Source organism: Lasioglossum baleicum, unplaced genomic scaffold (genome assembly GCF_051020765.1).
Source record: "Lasioglossum baleicum unplaced genomic scaffold, iyLasBale1 scaffold0057, whole genome shotgun sequence".
NCBI lineage: Eukaryota > Metazoa > Arthropoda > Insecta > Hymenoptera > Halictidae > Lasioglossum > Lasioglossum baleicum.
The window spans coordinates 479,853-504,814 of record NW_027469117.1 but is presented as its reverse complement, the minus strand read 5'-3'; the positions used below and the strand labels follow the sequence as shown (position 1 = coordinate 504,814).

At 45.0% G+C, this 24,962-nt stretch overlaps 3 protein-coding genes across 3 annotated transcripts; all 3 read left to right on the top strand.

Moving 5' to 3' along the window:
- The first annotated feature begins 438 nt into the window (after positions 1-438).
- On the top strand, positions 439-2,634 carry LOC143219646 (uncharacterized). Its single transcript, XM_076445549.1, has one exon. It carries the CDS (start codon positions 980-982, stop codon positions 2,390-2,392), a length of 1,413 nt encoding a protein of 470 aa, XP_076301664.1. The 5' UTR covers positions 439-979; the 3' UTR covers positions 2,393-2,634.
- Positions 2,635-11,063: 8,429 nt separating this feature from the next.
- On the top strand, positions 11,064-12,308 carry LOC143219644 (uncharacterized). Its single transcript, XM_076445547.1, has one exon. It carries the CDS (start codon positions 11,064-11,066, stop codon positions 12,306-12,308), a length of 1,245 nt encoding a protein of 414 aa, XP_076301662.1.
- Positions 12,309-15,097: 2,789 nt separating this feature from the next.
- On the top strand, positions 15,098-20,472 carry LOC143219643 (uncharacterized). Its single transcript, XM_076445546.1, has 5 exons — positions 15,098-18,403; positions 18,482-18,737; positions 19,029-19,271; positions 19,440-20,211; positions 20,382-20,472. Exons 1-5 carry the CDS (start codon positions 15,098-15,100, stop codon positions 20,470-20,472), a joined length of 4,668 nt encoding a protein of 1,555 aa, XP_076301661.1.
- Positions 20,473-24,962: the final 4,490 nt, after the last annotated feature.

Below are 24,962 nucleotides of genomic sequence, written 5' to 3'. Positions count from 1 at the left end.
ACGCTCGCTGTATCAGCATCACCACGCGTTCAGCATAGGTTATTACATGCATTGCCGCTACGACTCTTCTTTGTGCGAGTATCGAGCTTGTCGCAAGGAAGAGGGATGTGCCGCGTGGTTCGCTGCAAAGTTGCATGATATAAGCAATAAATTACAGCCGATATTCGACAAAACGGTACCTATGGACGAACTAACTGAAAGACAGGAGTTAAATTTTCAGACGGCTACGCATTGTCATGTGTGCGAGCAGCCGTTCAGCAGTTCCGACACAAAAGTACACGATCATTGTCATTTTACGGGAGCGTATCGCGGTCCGGCGCATATCGCGTGTAATTTAGGTTATCAATCTTCGTACGTGATACCGGTGGTCTTTCACAATTTGTCCGGCTACGATGCGCATTTCATTATTAAAAAATTAGCAAACACGTTCGAGGGTAAGATAGCTGTGTTGCCGTTGACAAAAGAGCGGTACATCTCGTTCACGAAAGTTGTTGCGAATAAAGATGAAAAGAGAAATTATGCAAAGTTGTTGAAGTTTCGATTTATCGATTCCTTCAAGTTCTTGAATTCGAGTTTGGACAAGTTATCATCGTATCTGGGCAAAAACAAATTACGCGTTGTACGAAATCAATTTGATCATCTCAACGTCGACGATTTCAATCTCTTGACTAGAAAAGGCGTCTTTCCGTACGACTATCTGGCGTCGTACGACAAATTAAACGACACGTGTTTGCCGTCGCGCGAGGCATTTTACAATCAGCTTTGCGACAGGGGGATATCGGACGCCGATTACGTTCACGCGAGCACGGTTTGGTCGCGTTTCGCTATAAAAACGTTGGGACAGTACAGCGATTTGTATTTGAAATTGGATGTGTTGTTATTGGCTGATGTTTTCGAAAATTTCCGCGACGACTGTCTCGAGAACTATAAACTCGATCCGGCGCATTATTACACGCTTCCCGGTTTCGCGTGGGACGTGATGCTGAAAATGACTAAGATCGAATTGGAGTTGTTCACGGACGTGGACATGCTTTTATTCGTGGAGCGAGGAATACGCGGCGGATTGAGCCAATGTTCTCAGAGATATGCGTGTGCAAACAACAAGTATTTACCAAAATATGACTCCAGCAAACCGTCAACCTATCTAATGTATTTCGACGTTAACAATTTATACGGTTGGGCTATGTCGCAACCTCTACCGTACAGAGACTTTCGATGGGTGGAGGACATAGAGAATTTCAACGTTGAATCCGTTCCAATCGACAGCCCTGTAGGATACATTTTGGAGGTTGATTTAGAGTATCCTAGTGAAATTCACGATGCTCACGCGGATCTACCGTTCTGTCCGAGTCACGACACGGCGGCCGACTCGAGCCGGCAGAGAAAGTTGATGGCAACGCTTCGCGATAAGGAGCGATACGTTCTGCACTATCGGTATTTACAGCAAAGTTTAAAGCATAACCTAAAATTGAAGAAAATTTATCGAATTCTAGAGTTTCAACAATCGCGATGGTTGCACGGCTATATCGATTTGAACACGAAATTACGCGCCGAGGCGACTAACGATTTTTCTAAAAATTTGTTTAAATTAATGAACAACGCTGTGTTTGGAAAAACAATGGAGAACGTTCGAAATCACGTGAACGTGAAATTGCTTTCCCGATGGGACGGTCGATACGGTGTCGAGCAATTGATAGCCAGACCAAATTTTCACAGTTGTACCGTGTTTTCGGAGGATTTCGTCGCGATACAGCTAAACAAGCTGTTACTCAAATTCCACAAACCCATCTACATAGGCATGTCCGTATTGGATATATCAAAAACTCATTTGTACAGCTTTCATTACGAGTACATGTATCCCAATTTCCAACAAAATTGCAAGATTTTGTACACGGACACGGACAGTCTGATATACGAGATCGCTTGCGACGATGTGTATGAGACGATGAAACGTGATATCCATCGATACGATACAAGTAATTATGTCGAGAACAACGCGTACGGCGTTCCGATCGCGAACAAAAAGATGCTGGGATTAATGAAGGATGAGAACGGGGGCAAAATTATGACTGAGTTCGTGGGGCTTCGCGCGAAAATGTATGCTACTCGCGTGCGCGACGACGATGATACCTGCCGCGAAACGAAAAAAATCAAAGGCATTAGGACAAACGCCACAGCCAGAGATATAAGTTTTGAAGACTATGTCGAGTGTCTTCATAATCATACGGAAAAGAGCATTAACAATAAACGTATAATGTCGGTACAGCATCGGGTGTATTCCATAGCTGAAATGAAATTAGCGTTAAGTCCGTACGACGATAAACGGTATATCTGTGATAATTTGGTCACTACACTTCCTTGGGGACATTACAATATCGTTTCATTGCCATAAAAGGAAGTGTTGGGATGGAGATTGAAAAAAAACTTTGTTGACCGCTATCTGTAGCAAGGAAGTGGTATGTAGATTAATGGTTCTATAAAACAATGCAATCCGAGCGTCAGGCCGAATACTCGACCAACCGCCACGAAAACGTTAACATCGTGAGAGAGTGAGACGGTGAAAAGTGTGGGTTTGAACGATGTTCAACCGTCGTCAGCTCGACAACTGTCAAAAAATTGACGAGTCTGTGAAAAGCCAAGATGATATGTAAGTAGAAAAAAGATATATAAAAAAAAAAAAAAAAAAATGTGAAAGAAATTTAGAAAGATGTCTGAAAAATTAATCTGCTGTAGATATTCTCAACCAGAACCGATCGATTTGTCAACTAGTTCCCAATCACGTTCCGTACGGATTTTGTGTAGAAGATATTCCATAGCTGGGAATTATTTCAAATATTTGGAACTTGGCATACGGATCGGAGAGGACATTTATGCGGAGCTGGCTATCGGTGATAGCCGTGGAAATGAACTTCTATTTTCAATTAAAACATGGAGAGAGTTGCTGCGCGCGAAACCGATTATTCAAAGCAATATGGAGCGCATAAAACTTGGTGATAATTTGACCTTGGAAATGGTTAATCTGAATGGACGGGAGCTAATTAAAATAGCGAACTCAACCATAAATATATATATTACTGAGAAAACTATGTGTAACATATACAATTTAGAATTTTGTATAGATAGTATGTATATAGGATTAGTAGACAACGTTCCGGACGTTGCTGCAAAATTTGCCGATTTCGTTGTTATTTCAAAAAATGTTAGAGTAAAAAATTTTATCAAAACAATTGTCGAGAGCCGGTCTTTCGATCAAAACTCGCTAATAGATTGTGAACTGGTGACTTTGGGCGCCGAGGTTATAGCGCTAGAAGCGTCTAAGCGATGTTAATTTCGCGAGATTTTTTTTTAAAAAATGAAAAATGTAAAACTGATTCAACATCATGTCGTCCAGGTTAACAGTCTCGTTCTTTATCATACTTTTGCATCATCTGTTACTGGTCTGAGTTTAATCACGTGATCACCACCTTACTTGATATGCACAGACTAGGATTTTTGAAGGAATTGCTCTTAAGATTCGAGAACTGACCTCTAGATGACAGAATTTTAATTCTGTGATCACTGCATGAAATTGCTCTTAAGATTCGAGATCTGACCTCTAGATAGCAGAATTTTAATTATGTGATCAGAGAATTGTTTTTCTAAAGTGATACAGGGAAAGGCTGTGTTACCTACGAAAATCGTGTTCGATCAGTTTGATATCATTGAAAAAAATGTAAGAGTGTTACTGAAGAATAGATCAGTTTTATATCATTTAATAGAATAAATGTATAAGAGTGTTACTGAAGAAGAAGAATGTTGAAAAATGTAAGAGTGTTACTGAAGAATACGTTAAAATAAAAAAAATTTATTATTGTATAAGAATTTCCTCTCTCTCTCTTTCAGGTCAGGGAAAAAAATTGAAGAATACGTTTTACACATTATTTATTAATAAAAATTACATGAAAAGATCTTTTATAAAAAAGTAGAAATCATATTTGAAGTTTTAAACTATAGCAGTTTTAGATATCCACGAATTATGCGACGCGTCCAACCCTAACCATTTTACATATATTTTATTTCCTTTTCTGCGCAATATTTTTTCAATTAAATATACGTCGGGGTATTTAGCCGCGTGTATCTCGTGTTCATAAAATCCGCCGGCGATAGGATTGTCCTTTGAATCGATCAAGAGGTACGTGACAGGATTCGTTCGTTTCACCGTGATGATCTTAAATATTTCCGTCGACCAGTTCGGCGTGTATCCTTTGTCGAACAGAGTTTTGAATTTGCTGACGCGCACGCGATCGCCCACCTTGAATTTGGCGGGACCGGCAATCTTCACGTTGCTGTACACGGTGGACAGAAGATGCTCAGCATTTTTACGGTTCACATCCGCGGGGCGCATACGGGTGGTACGGTGTTTTCGATTATTGTAGTCCTCGATCAGCGTGGGAAGCGCATCGATCCAACGATATTTTCCGCTCAACGAGAAATATTTCCACATGCTGTTCTTCAACGTGCGGTTGAAACGTTCTACGACGGAAGCTTTCATAGCGCTGAAGGTCGAGTAATGACGGATGTTGTGGTTTCTCAGATATTCTTGGAACTGTGCGTTGTAGAATTCCTTGCCCATGTCGGTCTGCAAGTTGTTCGGAGCTCTGCCATCCTTCTTCAACGCGGACGCGAAAGCTTTACACACATCGCTCGCATTTTTACTCTTCAAAGGAACCGCCCACGCGTATTTGCTAAACACATCGATTATCGTAAGAATGTATCGATGTCGCCGATTATCTCGCGCATATTGCTGAACTTCGACGATATCAGCTTGCCAAAGATCATCGAATCCTCGCACGATCACCCGTCTACGCGGGAAGAAACGTCTCGCCGGGGCGTGCAGCTCTTCTACCAATTTCACTTTTTCTTTACTCATCGCCGATTAGTCTCTTTTCAATCGATTCTTTCCAGTCCTCGAAGCGTCGATGCACTCGACTATCTAGCTCGTCGAAAGCTGCGCGTATCATTTCTTGTTGCTGCTCCTCGATACGTCGCATTTGCACATATATTTCTTCGAATTTCTCGTTTAAACTTTTCTTGAAATCTTCAAATTTCCCAGTTATATTTCCCTCTCCCGTCAGCTCGGCCAATCTCTTGTGCATGCTCTCTCTATGCATTTCAAATCTCTTATCCAATTCCTGACCGGTTTCATAACCGCCAGTTGCGAATTTTTGTTGCATATCCGCCACATTGTTTTCAAGAAGCATCAACTTTCCCTGGCTCAACTTGTCCGCGTTCACCGTGTCCTTCACATCACTGATTTTACCAAGCAGCGTATTCTTCAAGTTTAATAGTCTTCTTTCCAACTTGTTGTCGATTTTATGTTCCACGGCTGAAAGTCTATCGCTGAGTTTATCGGAAAATTTCGCAACAGCGTCCAATTTTTCATGATCCACCCTCTGCTCGTACTTCAATACTTCGATCAACCTGTCCTCGAGCTCGATAAATTTTTCACGGAGAATTCCACCATAATTATGCTCTATCTTCGTTTCAAACTCCGACAGCTTTTCTTGATTCTGTTGCATGCATTCCTCAATGTCTTTCAGTTTCGCCACCATCGATTTATCGGCGAGCTCGTTGTCCGTTACGATTTCATGGATGTGCTCGATCTTGTCTCGCGTGTCGTGAATATCCTCGGCGCTCTTATTAAATTCGTCTGCAAACACTTTTCTCAACAAATCGATCGTCTTATCGACGTAGAGTTTCGTTGCCGAATCGTTCTCGTCGGTTGGTGTCCCCAAATTTTTAATACGTTGAGATTTCGCATCGAAAAATTCGTTGTTGCTAGCCATCGCTTTGCTGCTGGCGACAAGATCATCCACGTAGCCTTTCGTTGCCGCGTCAGTCTTCTTAGCGGGGGCTTTCACATTTTGGATAGATAGAAACTCCGCATCGAAGTACGCGTCTTTTTTATCCGTCATGATCACAGCGTGTTTACGTATCGAGCTTAAAAGATCCAACAACAATCTATTGAACGGGATGGGATTGTTCGCTTCCTTGCAATCGAAATTCCGTTCTTCCTTGCCGATATTCGACGTAACGTCCCGAATAACTTTTCTTATAAGTTCGTAGGATGATTTGTTAATGCTCATCGTGATGAGATAGAGAGAGAGAGAGAGAGTACGACGTTTCCTTCTTGAATTGCCACCACGCAATGACATGATTCTCACTCTCTCTCTCTCGCTCCTTCTAGGGAGGTGGTGGTGGGGAGATGCCATTGTTATATTTTAGAACTTTCTTAGAAATCTTGATATGAGACCTGGGAGGGGGAACCTCTGATCTAGACTTACCACACAGTACTTGTTCTCGCTACCTAGATATGGAATCGAGCTCTCACTGCTTTGTCCAGTTTCTTCGTGATTTCTGACCTAAACGTTTCGTTAGAGGTTTTCAGGTCTTTGTCCAGTTTCTTCGTGATCTCGGACCTCAATGTTTCTTCCGATGTTTTCAGGTCTTTGCCCAGTTTCTGCACGATCTGGGACCTCAACGTTTCGTTAGATGTTTTCAGGTCTTTGCTCAGTTTCTCCACGATTTCGGACCTTAACGTTTTTAGTTGTTTGTTCAGTTTCTCCATGATCTCGGACTTCAACGTTCCTTCGGATGTTTTCAGTTTTTTGTCCAGTCTCGTCACATTGTCCAACACGTATATTTCCACCTTTGATTTAACATATTCGTCACCGCGTTTTACAATGTCATCGACGTACGATTTGGTCGTCGCGTGATCGTTTGCGGTGGGATACGCCACACGCTCGATCCCAGCTCCATTCGCATCGTACAAATTAGCGTTGTTCAAACATATTGCGTTATCGTGTACATATTTTTGTAACGAATAGAAAGGAACATCCAACTTTCGCTTGTTCGTTTCACGAAACGATGTACCAAATTTGTTGACATACATTTTTTTAGACTTCTTCGACCGCCTGATATGCTGTTTCCTGCGAAATACCTTATCTCTTGCTACCTTGTGGTTTTCCTACCGTCACCAACTCGTACAACTGCTTTTCGATCCGTAGTATTTGTTGATATATCTCGTCCAGTTTCGTCTCCAGATGATGAAATCTCAGGTTCCAGTTTTCACCGTCGTCTTCTCCTCCCGAGGATATCGTTTGATTCGTTTCGCAGCAATTCAAACGAACGCGCATTTTATCCAGCCGCAACAATGCCACAATTTTATCGACTGACATGTCGTCAACTCGTAAACTTTAATTTATAATTAAACCAGCCTCGCGAAGTTCCTCGATTATCGACATTATTTCGTTGTTATGCCCCGAATGGCCAGCGTTCCTCGAAGCCGTCAACAATCTCAGACGATCGACGAGTTCGTTCGGATCGTCCCAATGCACGTAATCGATTGGATGGTCGGTCACGCGCATAAAAGTTGGAAGCTGAATACCCCTTCCACTTGGCGACGAAAACAACGGTTTTATAATTTTTCTATACTTGAAACCTTTGTTTCCCATTATCTGATTCCCGCGTCGATGCGCTTGTGTAATAACGAGAATTCTTTTGTACGCGTTCTTATCATCCTCGGTGCACGCCTGCTCGTCGGGTACTTTATTGAATATCAATTCGTAAAGACCGCGAGTCCCTCTGTACCGTAGCCCTCTAATGATGATATCATCGTTGTTGGCCACCTCAAACGTTGAATTTCCCAGCATCAGCTTATCGTCCTGCAGATATACTCCGTACACGTTGTCGGAATTTTTCGTTGGGCCGGTAAAAAATTTTTGTAAATATTCGCGCGCCAAAGGTCCGAAATTCTCAGATAGCTGTTGATTTTCCTCGTGATGAATTTCAGGATTTTCAAAAATATTACGCATAGAAGATTCCAAAGATGGAGTGCGCGGTGATTGGAAGGTATCCTCCTCCTCCTGTCGCGGTACCATCATCGGCTCGTCGTCATCGTCGTCGTCGTCGTCGTCGTCAACATATATATTTCTCGAACTGACTTTGTCATTCTTTTTCTTCTTTATTCTTCTTCTTTTTTTCATAATGGACGACGGCGTTCCCTTAATATCCGAGAATCTTCTTTTTTTTCGCAATGGAGACTCCTTAATGTCGTCGAACACGTTGTCGTCGTCGCTCGGTTCGGCGGTAGCTGTATTTTTAACTAACTGTTTCAACGGTTCGACGATCGGTTGTAAATTTGCTTGCAAATTCTCCTGGGTAGCCATTTTCCCAACTTTCAACGCTAAATACTTTTTCCGTATGGTATCGCTGGTCTTCGCTATTTCGTTCGCGATCGAAGCTCGCAGCTTCTTCTCCTTCGACGGCATATCGGAACTCCTCTTCTTCTCCTTCGACGACATATCGGAGCTCCTCTTCTTCGATGACATATCGGAGATGTGACTCCAACGGCTCTTATCGAGCAAATGTGTCCGTTACAGTACGACAAACTCGTTAAATCCGCGTCTGTAACGACCTCGACTGACAGGACTGTCTTTATCGATTACGAGAAATCCATACCTCTTTCGCCAACAATTCATGCATAACGCGCTAAACGTTTCGAACGGCATATCGGTATTTACATGATCCTGATGAACGTGTCGCAGGTTCATGGCATCTTGTTTAAACAGAATCAGCAGATTAGCATTGTCGCGAATTAAATGTTTAGGTATTCTCGCATACGACTGTCCCAGGTAAAAGCAATCGACGTGCGAATGTCTACCCATCGCGAAATATTCTCGCATGATATCTTGCTCATCGCACGCCACATCGTCGAAGATGAATATCGAATCGGGCCGTGCTTCTGCGGGAGGGATTACGTCAACGTTGTCAGCAAACGCGAAGTAGCCCACATCCTTCCCCACGGATGAGAACAGTCTGCTCAAGTATTGGTATTTTGGCTGGCGCAACGATTTCGAGTACACGTATACATTGGAGAATCGTAATCCGTTCGCGCTCTCCAACAGGCTAATCATAACGTTCGTTTTACCACATCCTGACGGACCGCTTATCACACATCGTACATTACCGGGTAACAATGATCCATGTTTTCGCATCGCCTCGGAGTGATCGTCGAACGCGCGACGCGTCGGAACACGAATATCCAAAGATTGCTTTACGAAACGCATGCTTCGATTGATTCGATGGGTGGTGGGTAGTATTTATACGAGAGCTCGAACATTGTTGGTATCAGTCCCCCTCCGACCCCCGTGAAAAAAGGATTCGTGTTCTTTTTTTTAAAAGCAGTTTATGCCGCGCCTCGGTAAGGGGCTTTTAAACAGAGCTGTAAACGCGTTACCGTTCGAATTGCATATACCTAGTTATCAATTCTGCGGTCCTGGTACGAAACTGCGTGCACGATTAGCCCGTGGGGACCGTGGAATAAATCCGTTGGACGCTGCCTGTCGCGAGCACGACATAGCGTATTCGCTGCACAAGGATCTGGGTGATCGTCACGTGGCCGACAATATTTTGGCGGATCGAGCGCTACAGCGCATAAAGTCCGGAGACGCTTCGTTCGGAGAGAAGGTGTCTGCGGCTGCTGTGTTGGCAGCCATGAAAGCTAAAACGAAATTAGGCATGGGCCTAAAGAAATGCGAGAAAAGGCGAAAAAAACGAATTCTCCCAATCGCCAAACGCGGTGGTTTTCTACCGCTGCTGTTGCCCGCTTTGTCGGCTATCGGAGCATTGACGGGCGGCGCCGCGGGAGTAGTAAAAGCTATAAACGCCGCGAAAGCCGCGAAGAAACAATTGCAAGAAGCCGAGCGACACAATCGCACCATGGAGGGTCGCGGGTTACGTCTCGCGCCGTATACGCGTGGAGAAGGCTTGAGGAAGATTAAGAGAAAAAAAAAAAAGAAAGACAACACGACGACGGACGTCGAATTGACGACAGCGTGTGAAAGATTACCACATTTTCGCGGGGTTTTTATGCGTGACAATTTGCCGGAACGCGCATGGGTAAACGAGCGAGGTATCGTCAATCTAGATAATAGTCGCGGACCCGGAACGCACTGGGTTGCATACATAAAACACGGCTCGCGTGTCAAATACTTCGATAGTTTTGGGAATCTTCGCCCGCCGGTCGAGTTGATTCGCTACTTTGGCGCGAACGCGACAATCTCGTATAATCACAGACGTTTTCAAAACTACGACGAAAGCGTGCGCGGACAACTGTGTGTGAAATTTCTCCGCGAGTCGTAAAGATGCAAAGGTCATTCACGTTCACGTTGTCGGGAAGAAGCAGCATTCTGTCGTCTCAGCACTTTCCACCTATAAATCTGGACAACGACGAATACGAGCTGGGATTGCTCGATTTGCAAACTTATTACACGATACCGAACATCAGCGCTAGCATCGGTAACAATCTATTCTACTTCGGCGACAGAGACGAAGAGATCATCATCCCCGACGGCTCGTACGAATTGGAAGCGATAAACGCGTACTTGAGGCATGAAATACGCACGCGATATCCTCTCAAAGATGCCGATAATGAATATCCGCTGGTCCTGCAGGCTAACAACAACACCATGAAAAGCGAAATTATCAGCAAGTTTCGGATAAACTTTGCGAAGCCTCACAGCGTGGGGTCCATTCTGGGATTTTCCGCGAACCGCGTTTTATCGCCGAACACGTGGCACGCATCGAACGCGCCTGTGAATATCATTAACGTGAACATCATTCGAGTAGAATGTAACGTAACCACCGGATCGTACGACAACGGCAAACTCGTTCACACGATACATGAGTTCGCGCCCAAGGTACCGCCGGGGTATAAATTGTCCGAAACGCCCACGCGAGTCATTTACCTTCCAATCGTTGTGCGAGCAATCGATGATTTAACGATTCGCATCGTGGACCAAGCCGGACGTTTGATCGATTTTCGCGGTGAAGAAATCACGGTACGACTACACATGCGACGAAGCAATGTTAATTCATAACAATACGACCTTGAAGAAGAACACATCAATTCATAAGAAACCAAACGAGTGTAAAAAACTGACCGCGAGAAACGCAGAGTATCTGAAATCTTTGGGATTCGTTGTTAAAAACAAGTGAAAGAGGAAAAAAGTGTTTTTTTCACCATGTTCGAGGACATTTTGAGCATCTCCGAAGCGCCGATCTTCGACAATCGAATAACGAAGATCGAGCTGCACACATACAATCCATATGCCAACACAACGTTTGAAAACAACGATGAGATACGCATACCAATTCAACAGCAAGACTTGTACACGCTCCCGTGCAGAAGCTTCCTATACGTCGAGGGAAAACTTAGTTTGCCTGGGAAACTTGAATTACCAGCGGGATCAACAATCGAATCGGCGGCTCTCGATAACAATGCCGTTGCGTTTATGTTCGAGGAAATACGCTACGAATTGAACGGCGTTGAAATCGATCGGTCCAGAAATCCTGGTACTACAACGACTCTGAAGAACTACGTGAGCCTGTCCACGACGAGAAGCAGCGCGTTATCCAACGCGGGCTGGACGCATAACACCGAGGCGCAGAGGAAAACCGCGACAACCACAGCGGCGATAAACTTCAACTTTTGCATACCTATGAGCATGTTATTGGGCTTCTGCGAAGACTACAAACGCGTTGTAATAAACGCCCGCCACGAATTGATTTTAATTCGCTCGCGTACCAACACAAACGCGTTGTACAGTTCTTCCGAAAATGCGAAACCCGTTCTGGATCTATACAAAATTCAATGGCGAATGCCACACGTCACGTTGGATGAAATAAATAAGCTGTCGATGTTACGTATTCTGGGCAACGACAAGCCGATCGATATGAGCTTTCGATCATGGGAACTGTACGAGTATCCTCTGCTCCAGGCGACTACGAAGCACACATGGGCCATAAAAACAGCTCCGCAAATGGAAAAACCGCGATACGTGATATTCGCTTTACAAACCGCGCGAAAGAATAATTTAACGAAAACAGCTACGCATTTCGATCATTGCGCATTAGCCAATATTCGGCTCTACTTGAATTCGGAAACCTATCCGTACGATGATCTAAATGTTGATTTCGAAAAAGACAAATACGCGCTGCTCTACGATATGTATACAAAATTCCAAGAATCATACTATGGAAACGCCGAGGCGCTACTCAACGTCATAGATTTCCTGAAATACGGTCCATTCATCGTTCTCGATTGTTCTCGGCAAAACGAAGCGCTGAAAAATGCCACGATCGACGTGCGAATCGAATTCGAATGTCGAGCCAACATTGCCCCCTCGACAACCGCATACTGCTTGATGATACACGACTGCATCGTGGAGTACAATCCATTGACGAACATTGTGCGAAAAATTATTTAAACTACCGTTAACAATATTTTAATCGAATAAATGTGAAAATGAATCTTTTAATAAATAAACAATGGAAAAACATCTTTTTATTAATCGAATAAACAAAAAATCTCCTCCATATTTATTTTCACACCGATAAGTATAGTGGTGGGGGTATTATATATACTATAGATGACTCTCTCCCACAGTCGTCGTTATTCAGCGAACGTGTGATCTTCGCTCCATTTCACGGTAAGTACAATTTTTATTTTATACAGAAATCAATCATTGGTTAGAAAACATTTTTTATTTAGATGGCTCAAATCACCCAAATCATTGACATGGATGGATTCATTGTCGAGAGAAAATTTTTATGCAAAGAATTAGCCATTATCAATGTTTACGACGGCTCGTTCGAACTCGCTGAATTTCGTTTGGGAATAAACTTTCATCGTTTATCAGATGCTGACAAAAAGTCGACACGGTACGTAAGCAATTTTGTACACGGGATTCCATTTATCGATTTCGGCTATGAAAAATATCAACAGAACGACGTGTTCGATGTTATACGCAATTTTGTGCGCGATCACGCGAATCCCGTCGTAGCGTACAAAGGTGGGTGTTTCGAGAGAGACATCCTTCGAAAATTAGAAATAAACTCGATAAATTTGGAAAATTTAGGATGTCCAAAATACGATGTATTAGTCCACGATCCCATGTACCGAACTGCTCACGTACCGTGTAAACTTCACTGTTGGACAAAACGCTCTTCAAAACCGTACCATTGCTGTCTGCGCGAAGTGCAAACATTTCGAGCATGGCTAAACAATTATATAAAAAAAACGTAACTCACTTCTTTCACCCAGCGTTTAAAAAAAAAATGATTGAGATACCGGACCCCACACCTGATTTGCGTCTCGAGCGCGACAGACTCCAAACTTTCCGTTCATGGCGTTATTCACACATCGTCAAACCTGAAGACCTCGCAGCCGCAGGATTTTTCTCCTTGTGCGACGAAGATCTCGTCAAATGCTTCGAATGTGGTATAATGCTGCATCGATGGAAAGATGGCGACGTTCCCATGAATGAGCACCGCATCTGGTCCAGATGCTGCGGATACGTTCACGGGGCGAACTGTGGTAACGTACCGATCGGAGCTAACCCTAGCGCAATAACGCCACAACCGAGAGGGATAGACGTGTGCGGATACCAGGTAAAAAAAAATTTTTTTTAAAAGAAAATTAATTAAGAAATGTTTTTATAAATTAAAAAAATATTTATTTAGGAAGACACCCAGAAACCACGTATGCACAGATTTTTGAGAGAAATGCAGCAGCAAACTAGCAGTCCGGACCACTGAAAGAAAAAAACATTATTTTTAATATTTAATCTTGTATTGTAAAAAAATAAATAATACTTGCCACTCAAATAACGTTGCAATTGATGTAACGAACTCCCCATCCCACTCCTCCACCTCCTCGCGACAGCGACGCATATTTAATCGCCAACCGCGAATAAACACGCACCGTTCGTAGTTTGTATCAAATGTCTGTAAGATAAACGTACAGTGTAAATTTTGTTTGAAAAATATATTTCACGATAACACAGTGATGAACACACGATACTTACCAGCACGCTCAACAGCTCGTTTAATGACAGATTTTTGTCAACGACCACGAAACGTGGCTCTCCTGGCACCATTATACTCAACATGATTGCAAACTGAAAATGCATTTGACCGTCGCCTCCTTTTAAACACCGGTAGAAAACGCGAGATTAAATGAGGAAGGAAATGCAAAACCATAAGAGAAAGATCGTTACAATAGGACCTTTCTCACTGTTTTATGAAACAGCGCGATAACTACGTCTTGCAGCTGCACAAAACAGCGGTTTAGATTTTAAGCATAATTAAAAACGCAAGATTAAATGCTGAAGTAAAACCATGAGAGAGATCGCTACAATAAAACCTCTCTCTGTTTTTTGATAAAACAGAGCTATAATTGCATCGAATCTCTCTCTTACAGTTTTTAACTTGGTAGAAAATAATCAGAGGATACCTCTTCTACAATCATATACTCCTAAGAGAAAAAAGTCTATACCAATTCTGGACCAGGGTGGTTCCCCCGGCTTTATTATTCTCACAATAGAAATACCTCTTCTACAATCATATGCTCCTAAGAGAAATAAAAGTCTCTCTCTCTTTCCCGTAAAGACATGATATAATCCTCACCGAACATGATAAGGAAATTGCTTCACATAATATTGCAACTAATTAGGTCCGGAAAAGATAAGGAAAACCACAAGGACGATGACCCCATCAATCGATCCTTGCAAGACACGATGTGTTCCCCCACCCAAAAGATTGACCTACATAATATTTACAGAATAATAAAACGCGGAAAAAGATAAGGAAACAAAGACGGCACGCGCCGACACCGGAAATGATAACGATAAGGAAAACCGCAAGGTAGCAAGCAAGGCGCGTCGGAAATCATAAGGAAATGATAATGATAAGGAAAACCGCAAGAAATCAAGATGGCGCCACGCGTCAGAGCCGAACGCTATTTCACGACAACGGAAATTCACTTCCTGAGTTAGAATCCCCATAGATACACTACTCCCTTCTATTCCTTTACATAAATTAGTGGTCCTTCGAGCCGGATTTTGGTGCTAAAAGTCTAAAAACGTGTCGTGGAAGTGCTACCTTTTGAATTTAACGGTCGCTAGTTCGGTTCGTGTTATTCGACCTCGTCCGAAAACAGTCGTGACTTTCAACGGTTTTCGCTAGACGTTTTCAAGTTGCTACCCGACAACTAAATATGGATGCCGTCCTAAAAAAGCAAGAAACGTTGGCGACACGAATCTCGCGTATGATCGAGAACCTGAAAAAAAAGGGAGCCGACAAAATTACTCGGGATACCGTCGAAGCAAGATTGGAACTCCTAGAGACATACTGGCTGGAGTTTACCTCTAACGATGATAAACTTCGCGCTAAAGAAGACGCTGCGCTTCTGAAATCCACCTATTTTGCTAATAACCTCTACGACGAGACGGAGGAAGCCTACATCAATGAGAAGGCTGGGTTAAAGCAGCTGCTGGGACCAGCTACAGTTCAACTTGGAACAGTTGCCGCCCCTCAGCAACCTAAAAGGCAATCTATGCCCAAAATTGCTCTCGTCCCTTTCGACGGCAATTTTACGCAATGGACCAGCTTCCGAGACCTCTTCCGATCGTTGGTGATCAATAACCCGATCTTTACCGATGTCGAACGGCTACACTACTTAAAGACGAACGTTACTGGGGAGCCTGCTGAACTACTAAACCACATTCCCGTCACCGATGAGGACTTCTCGCGGGCTTGGAAGTTGCTCGAGAAGGAATATGATAGCCTTGCAATTCTCGTAAATGCACAACTGGGCGTGCTTTTGTCGCTACCTTCGATGAAAACGGAGTCTGCTGCAGAGCTAAAAACGTTGCTGAACGGAACGAGAAACGCCGTTGAAGCGTTAGCTGCTCTCAAACGTCCTGTCGAGCATTGGAGCGATTGGCTCAATTTCATCACTGTCCAACGACTAGATGGAGAGACGAGATTGAGCTGGGAGACAACTCTGGAGGGAAAGGAGGAGATGCCGACCTTTTCCCAACTGTCCGAATTTCTGAGGGCACGCTTGCGGTCGTTGACTGTTTCTTCGCTGCCCTCTTGCAACTTGCTTGCTACCGCTGCTTCGTCACACCTCGCTGTTCCATCTACTTCTACGGCGAGAAGGCCCCCCACTCCATCTGCTGAGAGACGGGCCCCCACTCCATCTGCTACTCCTCGCGGGACAAACCGCCGACCGACGGTGCACGCCGTCACGGGAACACCCGGAGCTTCGCGATGTCGCCTTTGCCAAAAGGATCATTTTGTACTGTTTTGCCCTGCGTTTAAGAGTCTTACGCCCCCGGAGAGGAGAAAAGTGGTAATAGAAAACAATCTCTGTTTCAATTGTTTGTCAAACCACCATGTACGCGATTGCAAGTCAAGTAAGCGCTGTCAAACCTGCGTAGGCAAGCATCATACTGCCCTTCATATTCCTCACGAAAGTCCTCACTCGGGAGATAATTTCGATGCTTCATCCTCCGTATCTAAGCCTGTCACTAAAACAGTGAACTGCACGCGAATGAGCCAAACTCTAATTTTAGCTACTGCTATCGTGGGAATAGAGGTTTGTCCGGGCGAAAGAATTTTTGTCCGCGCTTTAATAGACCCGTGTTCCGAAGTCTCTTTGATTGGGGAAAGCATCGTGCAACGATTTAAACTACCGCGTAAACCGTTTAACATACCGTTGGAAGGGGTAGATTCGATGCGAAGTCGACCTCGAGGCAGGGTGAATTTGACCGTGTCATCGAGACTCGACCCCACTGTTTCATATGCTGTAGACGCTGTTATTCTTCCTCGACTTTCGTCTTACGAGCCACCTATAACCGCTGGTTCGAGCACGTGGCCGCATCTCAATGATCTAGAACTTGCTGATCCGGAAATCACTTCGCGACAACCCATCGAGCTTTTGCTTGGAGCCGATATTTACGCGCTGATTATTCGCGAAGGTCTGCGTCAGGGAGCGGCGGGTTCCCCCGTCGCCCAAGCTACCACACTTGGTTGGATTGTTACCGGATCGCCGGGAGAATCCAACATTTCTCCTTCAAACCCTCGTCGTATTATACTACATTGCTCGGTCGACGATGATATCAGCACTCTGCTGCAAAGATTTTGGTCATTAGAGGAAGTAGCTGCTCCTCCCCCCTCTGCTGAGCTTACCGCGGATGAAGACGAGTGCGAGAATCATTTTGTTCGTACTCACACGCGTGACCAGACGGGCCGATACATCGTCCGACTACCGTTCAAGAGAGCTTTCACGGTGCTAGGTGATTCTCGAAAAACAGCTGCTATAATGCTCTCAAAACTAGAGAGACGCTTCTTAAATTCCGGAGACTTTGCTGCAAGGTACCGCTCTTTTCTCGATGAATATCTCCATCTCAATCATATGGAACTTGCTACGGGTATTAGAGAAAATACAAAAAATTACTATCTGCCGCATCACGGCGTTTGGCGAGAGTCAAGCTCTACGACTAAACTACGCGTCGTTTTTAATGGCTCTAGTAAAACTACAACCGGCATTTCTCTAAACGATATTCTCCATTCTGGACCCAACTTGTTGCCTGAGATTCCTGATCTCCTGCTCCGTTGGCGTTGCCATGCTATAGTTTTTGCCGCCGATATGGAAAAGATGTATCGGCAAATCTGGCTTGCTGACGAGGATCGCCACGCCCAGAGCATCTTGTGGCGACGCGATTCTGACGGTGAGGTGGACGAGTATCGGCTACGTACGGTCACTTACGGTCTAGCTTGCACTCCCTATCTTGCTATGCGTACAATCCGACAGCTCAGTTCTGACGAGGAGAGTCGCTTCCCGCTGGCCGCCTCCTGTTTAAGGTCAGATGTTTACATGGACGATGTGCTTTCCGGAGCCTCGACTATTGATGAGGCTTTAGAAGTCCAAAAACAATTAATTGCCGCTCTCAAGGCGGGCGGTTTCACCCTGAGGAAGTGGACTTCCAATGAACCAAGGTTGCTTGACCATCTGTCAGCTGAACACATCGCTTCATCAGGTGACCGCCCAATTGAAAACCTCTTCACCTTACTGGGACTACGGTGGCAGTCCGCGGGGGACTTCTTCCTTTTCGATTTAAAACCTCGCGAGCCTCAGGTCACTATAACTAAACGACAGGTTTTGAAGGAGATGGCCTCTGTCTACGATCCTCTAGGTTTTTTGGCGCCGGTTACTGTTACTGCCAAAATATTCTTGCAGACGCTCTGGCTTTTAAAACTCGATTGGGACGATCCCCTGCCCCCCGCGCAGACGAAATACTGGTCTACTTACTCGCACAGTCTTGCTGGGATTTCGGCTGTCAGGATGCCTCGCTGGGTGGGGATCAGTGGTAAACACGTGCTCGAACTACATGGATTTGCGGATGCCTCGGAGAAAGCGTATGCCGGTGTTGTTTACGTCCGATCATTTCAAACCGACTCGAGACCTCTCATAAGATTAGTCATTGCAAAAACTAAGGTGGCCCCCCTTCAACAGGTATCCCTACCGCGGCTGGAATTGTGCGCCGCGGTACTTCTTTCGCGACTAGTTAAACGCGTACGAAATGTTTTGCAGTTGCACGACGCTCAAATATATCTCTGGTCAGATTCGACAATCGTTCTTAGTTGGCTGCAAGGTCGACCTTCCCAATGGAAAACTTTTGTCGCTAATAGAGTTGCGGAAATCCAAAACCTCTATTCTCCTGATGTTTGGCATCACATTCGCTCTAAAGACAACCCTGCCGATCCCGCTTCTCGGGGTTTAAGCGGGGATGCGCTTGCTACTAATTCACTCTGGTGGCAGGGGCCTTCCTTCCTCTCCACCTCTACTCGTGAGTTCAAGGAATATTATGCTACAGTCATGGACACGGAGGAGGAAAGGCGCTCTGAGAAAACTGTACTTAGTACTACTGTCGCTGCCGCCTCTTCCTCCTAAACGACAGAACTATTCTCTCGTTATTCGTCCTTCATGCGCCTCTTGCGGTCAGTTGCTTGGTGCTTGCGTTTCATCAACTGCGCTCGAAGAACTTCTACAGTGAAGGATACCTGCCTACGTACCGACGAACTTGATAACGCTCGACTTACGATAGTTCGGTGCGAGCAACGGCGTTTTTTCTCTACAGAGATTGCTTGCTTAGAAGGATCCCGTTCCCCTCTCCGGGGACCCCTCGTCCGTCTCAGTCCATTCCTGGATGATCGTGGACTATTACGCGTTGGCGGTCGATTGAAACACTCTCTCCTAGATTATGATGAGAAACACCCGATCATTATGCCGGAAAAAAGCAAAGTAACTTCGCTGATTATCTTCTACTTCCACGAGAGATTGTTGCATGGCGGAACACAGCTTACTTTGTCCAATTTACGCCGTATGTATTGGATCCCTCGCGGCCGCCGAGCGGTTCGAAAACACATTCACGGGTGTTTAAAATGTTGGCGATGGCGAGCTAAAACTTCCGAGCAACTAATGAGCGATCTCCCCTACTCGCGCGTTACACCTACGCGCCCCTTCTATCATACTGGAGTCGATTATGCAGGACCCTTCAACACGAAGTTTTCGCCTGGACGCGGTGCACGGACACGCAAGTCTTACGTCTCGGTTTTTGTATGCCTCGCTACCCGTGCTGTACACCTTGAGTTAGTCTGCGACTACTCTTCCGAAGCTTTCCTCGCTGCTTATCGTCGCTTTGTTTCTCGTCGCGGTCTCTGCGCCTCTATTCGAAGCGATTGCGGAACAACGTTTGTAGGTGCCGATAAAGAATTGCGGCGAATGCTTAACACTTCCAATGAGGAAATGCTGAAAACTCGCCAAGCTTTAGCTGTAGCCGGGACTGATTGGGTGTTCAACCCTCCTTCTGCACCTCATTTTGGAGGTATCTGGGAGGCTGCGGTCAAGTCGGTGAAGTACCACCTCCGGCGCGTTATCGGTGAGACTCTCCTCACCTTTGAGGAGATGTCTACATTGTTGACACAGATCGAGGCTTGCTTAAATTCTCGTCCAATTACTCCGCTAACCGACGAACCTACCGATCTCACCGCCTTGACCCCAGCCCACTTTCTGATAGGTTCTCCCCTAACTGCTATTCCCGAACCTTCCTTGTCGGATGTCCGCGCTTCCCGACTAACTCGTTGGCAAATGATCCAGCAGCAACGCGACCATTTCTGGGATCGCTGGTCCGTCGAATATTTGCAGACTTTGCAGCAAAGGGCCAAATGGACTAAGGAGAAGCCTAATCTAAAGCCTGGAGACTTGTGCCTCATCCTCAACGAAGCTACTCCACCCACACGATGGCCGTTGGGAAGAATCGAGCAAGTTCACGCTGGTTCTGACGGACTTGTTCGCGTTGTAACCGTTCGTACTGCTACTTCCGTCCTTACGCGGCCTATTGCTAAAATTTGCCTCTTCCCCCCCAGCGCCGCTACCGATAGTCAATAAAATTTTATGTAAATTTGTTGATTCGTTGTGCCGATCAACAAAGGCGGGCGGCATGTTGCGGATCGGGCGAGCTCAGCGGCGGCACGCGAGTTAGCATGGGACAGGGGAAAGAAGGCCGAGACGGGTTTGCCTAAATGACAACAATGTCTCGAGACAATACCGGCCCGCTTCACCTCTCCTCTCGACCGTCCTAGCTCGTAGTTCCCCGCTGATTACCGTTATTCAGTTGCTTTTCGAACTCCCGATTCGCTTGAGCGGTTAACACTTTCGCTACTGTAAAACAATCGCTTTGCTTGAGCTATTAATGTACTAAGGCCTTTGCGCTTCTCTGGTCTTCTAGTTTCCAGCCTACACTGGATTCTAGCTTCTCTTGTTTAAAGTTCTTTACGTTCTAGTTTAAGTTAGTTCTAAGTGGTGACGGTTCCTTTGATTTCAATTTAAATAAACTGGACAATGACTTGTGCTTTATACACTTAACCAACAGTGCTAGTGACATTGATTTTCATATCCTTCCACGACCCTTCTATTCCTTTACAGAGGGGAAAATGAATTACGCACGTCGTGAGGGACTCAGTTCTTATACCCCCTAAAAACCCCTCCCCCTCTAATCCTACTAGCTTAACCTGGAAAAAAAGGGGTCCATCATAACGCGGAAACCGCCTATAAGCATTACTGCACGCAGAGAGAGATACAATTCCGCCCTATAAAATTTTGACTATATATACATCCTCTGTCCTCTTCGGGCCTACCTATTTCAATATATACAATATAAATAAATAAATAAATAAATAGTTACATATGTATGTCGCGGCAGAAACATTTTGGCGCGACCCGTGCGCCCCGGCGTTAATACGTTTCATCGTCGCGTGTCGGCTGTCGAGTATTCTGACCGTTTGACTCTGCGGAGACACTGATCTCGATCGTTCGAGCGCTAAACAAAAATCTGCCGGCCGGTCTCGGGCCATCAAGGGCCTTGCCTCGCATTCTCCCCACTCCGCAGAGTCACTCCGTCCACGTGCACGCATTCTAAAAGGGAGCCGATTTTGTTTGTCGCAGGCGCTCAAACGTTTCGGCTGCGCGTAAGAGAAACCGATCCCGACTCTTGCGGCCGATCAAACGTCTCGGCCGCGCTACAATGTAAATGCACGCGCGAGCACTCAGCAGCCGACTCCTGCAACTTCCAACGGCCAATCCTTAACCAATGCTTATTCTAAAAACGCGCTTAAATCTACGACATGTACATAATAATCATCTCTGTCTCTAAAGACCAACCTATTTCAGAAGTTGCAATATATAAATAGATAAATAAATACATACATACATACATACATGAATAGATAGAAGTCTATCTTCTTCTTTGAGCTCTGTATTCTTGTCTACTTGTTCCTTGTTCACGTCTCCGGATGCGTTCTTCCTGTTGGATTTGACGTTCCTTTTCTTCTTTGGTTTTCATTATGTTATTTATATATGTCCTTATTAAGGGCATCTTTGTATTGTCTTTTAGGGCCCGAATCAGGTCCTTCCAATGTAGTGGGCCAATCGCGTTTATTAAGCTGGTCCTTGGGTTTTCCCACGCTGGACACTCTAGTAGTGTGTGTTCTGGGCTGTCCACCGCGTCGTTGCACGCGATGCATTTATCATCTTTCCGTTTCCCTATCCTGGCTAGATAATTTGAGAAACATCCATGTCCCGTAAGAAACTGGGTCAAATGAAAGTCCAGTATCTGTGGACCCTAGTCTGTCCATTCCAATATATTTGGGATGAGAGCATGTGTTTTACGCCCGTGGCAAGCACTATCCCACCGTATTTGCCAGAGTCTTATCGTTTCCTTTCTTTCCTCTTCTTTGATTTCCTTCAGTTTTATCTGGTAGTAGTCTTCGTGTGTTCTATCGATGTCCACGGTTCTCTGGAAGATTCGACGCCTCTCTTCTGCCATTAGGGTGAGCGGGGGGATACCCGATAAAACACATAGTGCGTCCAGTGAGGTGGTTCGGTACGCCCGTACCACTCTTGCTAATGATAGCTTTTGTAGCCTATTAATTATTTTTGCCTTGGTTATGCGATTAGCAACTATCGCCCATATCGGAGCTGCATAAAGCACCACCGATTCAACCACTCTATAATAAAGTATCCGCGAATAGTAGGAGGATCCGCCGATGTTGAGCATGACTCTGTTGAGCGCACCTGCTATCTTGGCTGCCTTGTTAACTACAGTGTTTAGGTGGTTGCTGTAGTATTGGTTGCCTTCCAGCAACAGTCCTAGATACCTTACCTCCTTTTGAGGTGCCAGAGTTAGGTCGTCGAGCTTGATGTTGATACCTCGAGGAGATTTCCGTCCTGCCAGTAGTAACAGCTCAGTCTTCTCGGGTGCCAGAGACAGCTGGTTCAGCTCGAACCACCGGCTAATTTTCGTCAGGGCCATGGTGGCTCTCGTGGACAAGTCTTCTGCCTCAGACGCTGTGATGATAAGAGCCACGTCATCAGAAAAACTGTAAAGGTAAGCGCCTCGAGGGAGGGCAGTTTTTAGTAGTTCGTCATACTGCAGATTCCAAAGTAGGGGTGCCAGAACCGAACCCTTACGAAGAGTTGTTCCGCTTTATTATACTCTTTCTTTCTCAAAGTCTAATTTTTAGCAATAATATTCGCGCTATACTAACAATCTTGCCTCTGTATCTCTCTCTCTCTCTAGCTTTGTATAGAATTACAGACGGTCTATCGCTCGCACCTGTCACCTATAATTTTTTACTAGCCTTTCTAACTCGCTTATAACAAAGGTCCGTTAATTGGGTATGTACACTATCTATTTTTTCACTTATTTGAGTTCTTCTAGTGTTGCGTTTTCAAACGAGACCCCGCTCGGGGGGTCTAGGTCGCGAAATAAATTTTTTAGTTATTAACCTCTATTTTTTTGAGCTTATCTTATTCCCCCGGCGATTTCCTCTCCTTCGAGTACCCACTCGAGGTATTTTCCGCGAACTAATAAACTTTTTGTAAATAACCTATATTTTTTTTCGATAGGAGTACTCGTATTTTTGCCCTCATTCATCTGACTACCCACATGGGGGGGGGGGGTCAGAGAAGAAATAAGAATTCCGAGCACGCTATATTGTTTGGAAACCTTTTTCAGATTTATAAAAAAAAAAAAAATTCGGAATAAAATAAAATTTGTCCACTGTCCGCTTAGCCCTCTCACTTTCACTCGCGGTTTTCGCTATCGCTCTGTCTCGCTCTCACTCACGGTTTTTGGAAAAATTCACTTTCCTTGAAACTTTTGTTAAACTAACCGAGCCCTTAATTGGGCAATTCTAGCCCGATTTCTTTAAAAAAATGCGGGGGTCGGCTCCTTAGAGCCCCCTCTTGCCCTTAGCCTGTCTACTTTTGCTATTTTACTAATCTTTTTTTTCTTTTTTCTGTTTCAGGTACTACTGTAGCCGCACTCTTCACTACGAACAACTTGGTCTTGCCACGTGCTTCGAAGACGGAAGACCACAAAATGGCGGACCGCTGTACACTAATTTTCGGAAATTACCGAACACTTCTCCGTAGCTATTCTAACCGACTTTACTAATGTTTCTTTTTTTTCTGTTTCAGATTCTACTGTAGTCGCACTCTTCACTCCGAACAAATTGGCCTTGCCACGTGCTCCGAAGGACGGAGAGCCGCGAAATGGCGGACCGCCGAACACGTGTATTCGGAAATTGCCGAACACTTTTCCGTATCTACTCTAACCTACACTCTAATAAACAACGCACGCACTTAATTAATAACCCGACACCATGCTTAAGATATTCTACTGCAAAAACTATAAAACTGTAACTAATTTTAGTAATAAAACTATTCTATTCTTCGAGATTAGTCAATTCTATTAACTCTCTCTGCATTCGTCAAGATGGCCGAATATCGAGGTATGTCGTTAATAAAACCCAACTGCTTCTGCGAAGATCACCTAGCCGACTGCCAGAACCGAACCCCGAGGTACTCCCGCGTAGATGTTGACTACCTGCTGTTGTCCCGAGCTGTCGGTATAGACTACTGCTCTGTCCTCTAGGTAGCTTTTAAGGATGTCAAATAGCTTGTTGGGTAGCTTTCTAGCTGCCAGTGCCTTTATCAGGTTGTGCCATTTCACGGTGTTGAACGCGTTACGCACGTCGAGTGCGACCATAGCACAGTGGTGGTTTTTCGCCTTGGCCGCATCCCACCGCTTTATCACCTCGGAGATAGCATGTATAGTGCTTCGTCCGCGGCAGAAGCCGTACTGGTTGTGTTCGAATTTAACTGTACACAACAGCCTTGCTTTAAGGCAGTGTTCAAGGACCTTAGCGACGTTAGACAGTATGGTGAGTGGTCTACACCCAACACTACCATCTGGTCCCGGCTTTTTTGGTATCAGGACCAATCTTCCTTTTTTCCAAGGTCTGGGGAAATAGCCCAGATTGTAACATACATTTATAACGTGTGTAAGGTGAGGTGCTGCAATCGTCCCCAGTAGCTTGACAACCTCCGTGGGTAGACCATCTAGCCCTGGAGCCTTCTTTTTTACGGCCTTGATAGCCTCCTGGACTTCATTTGATGTGAAAGGGCTGTCGTCGCAGAGTCCTTGGACGGTGCAATTTTTCGGGACAAT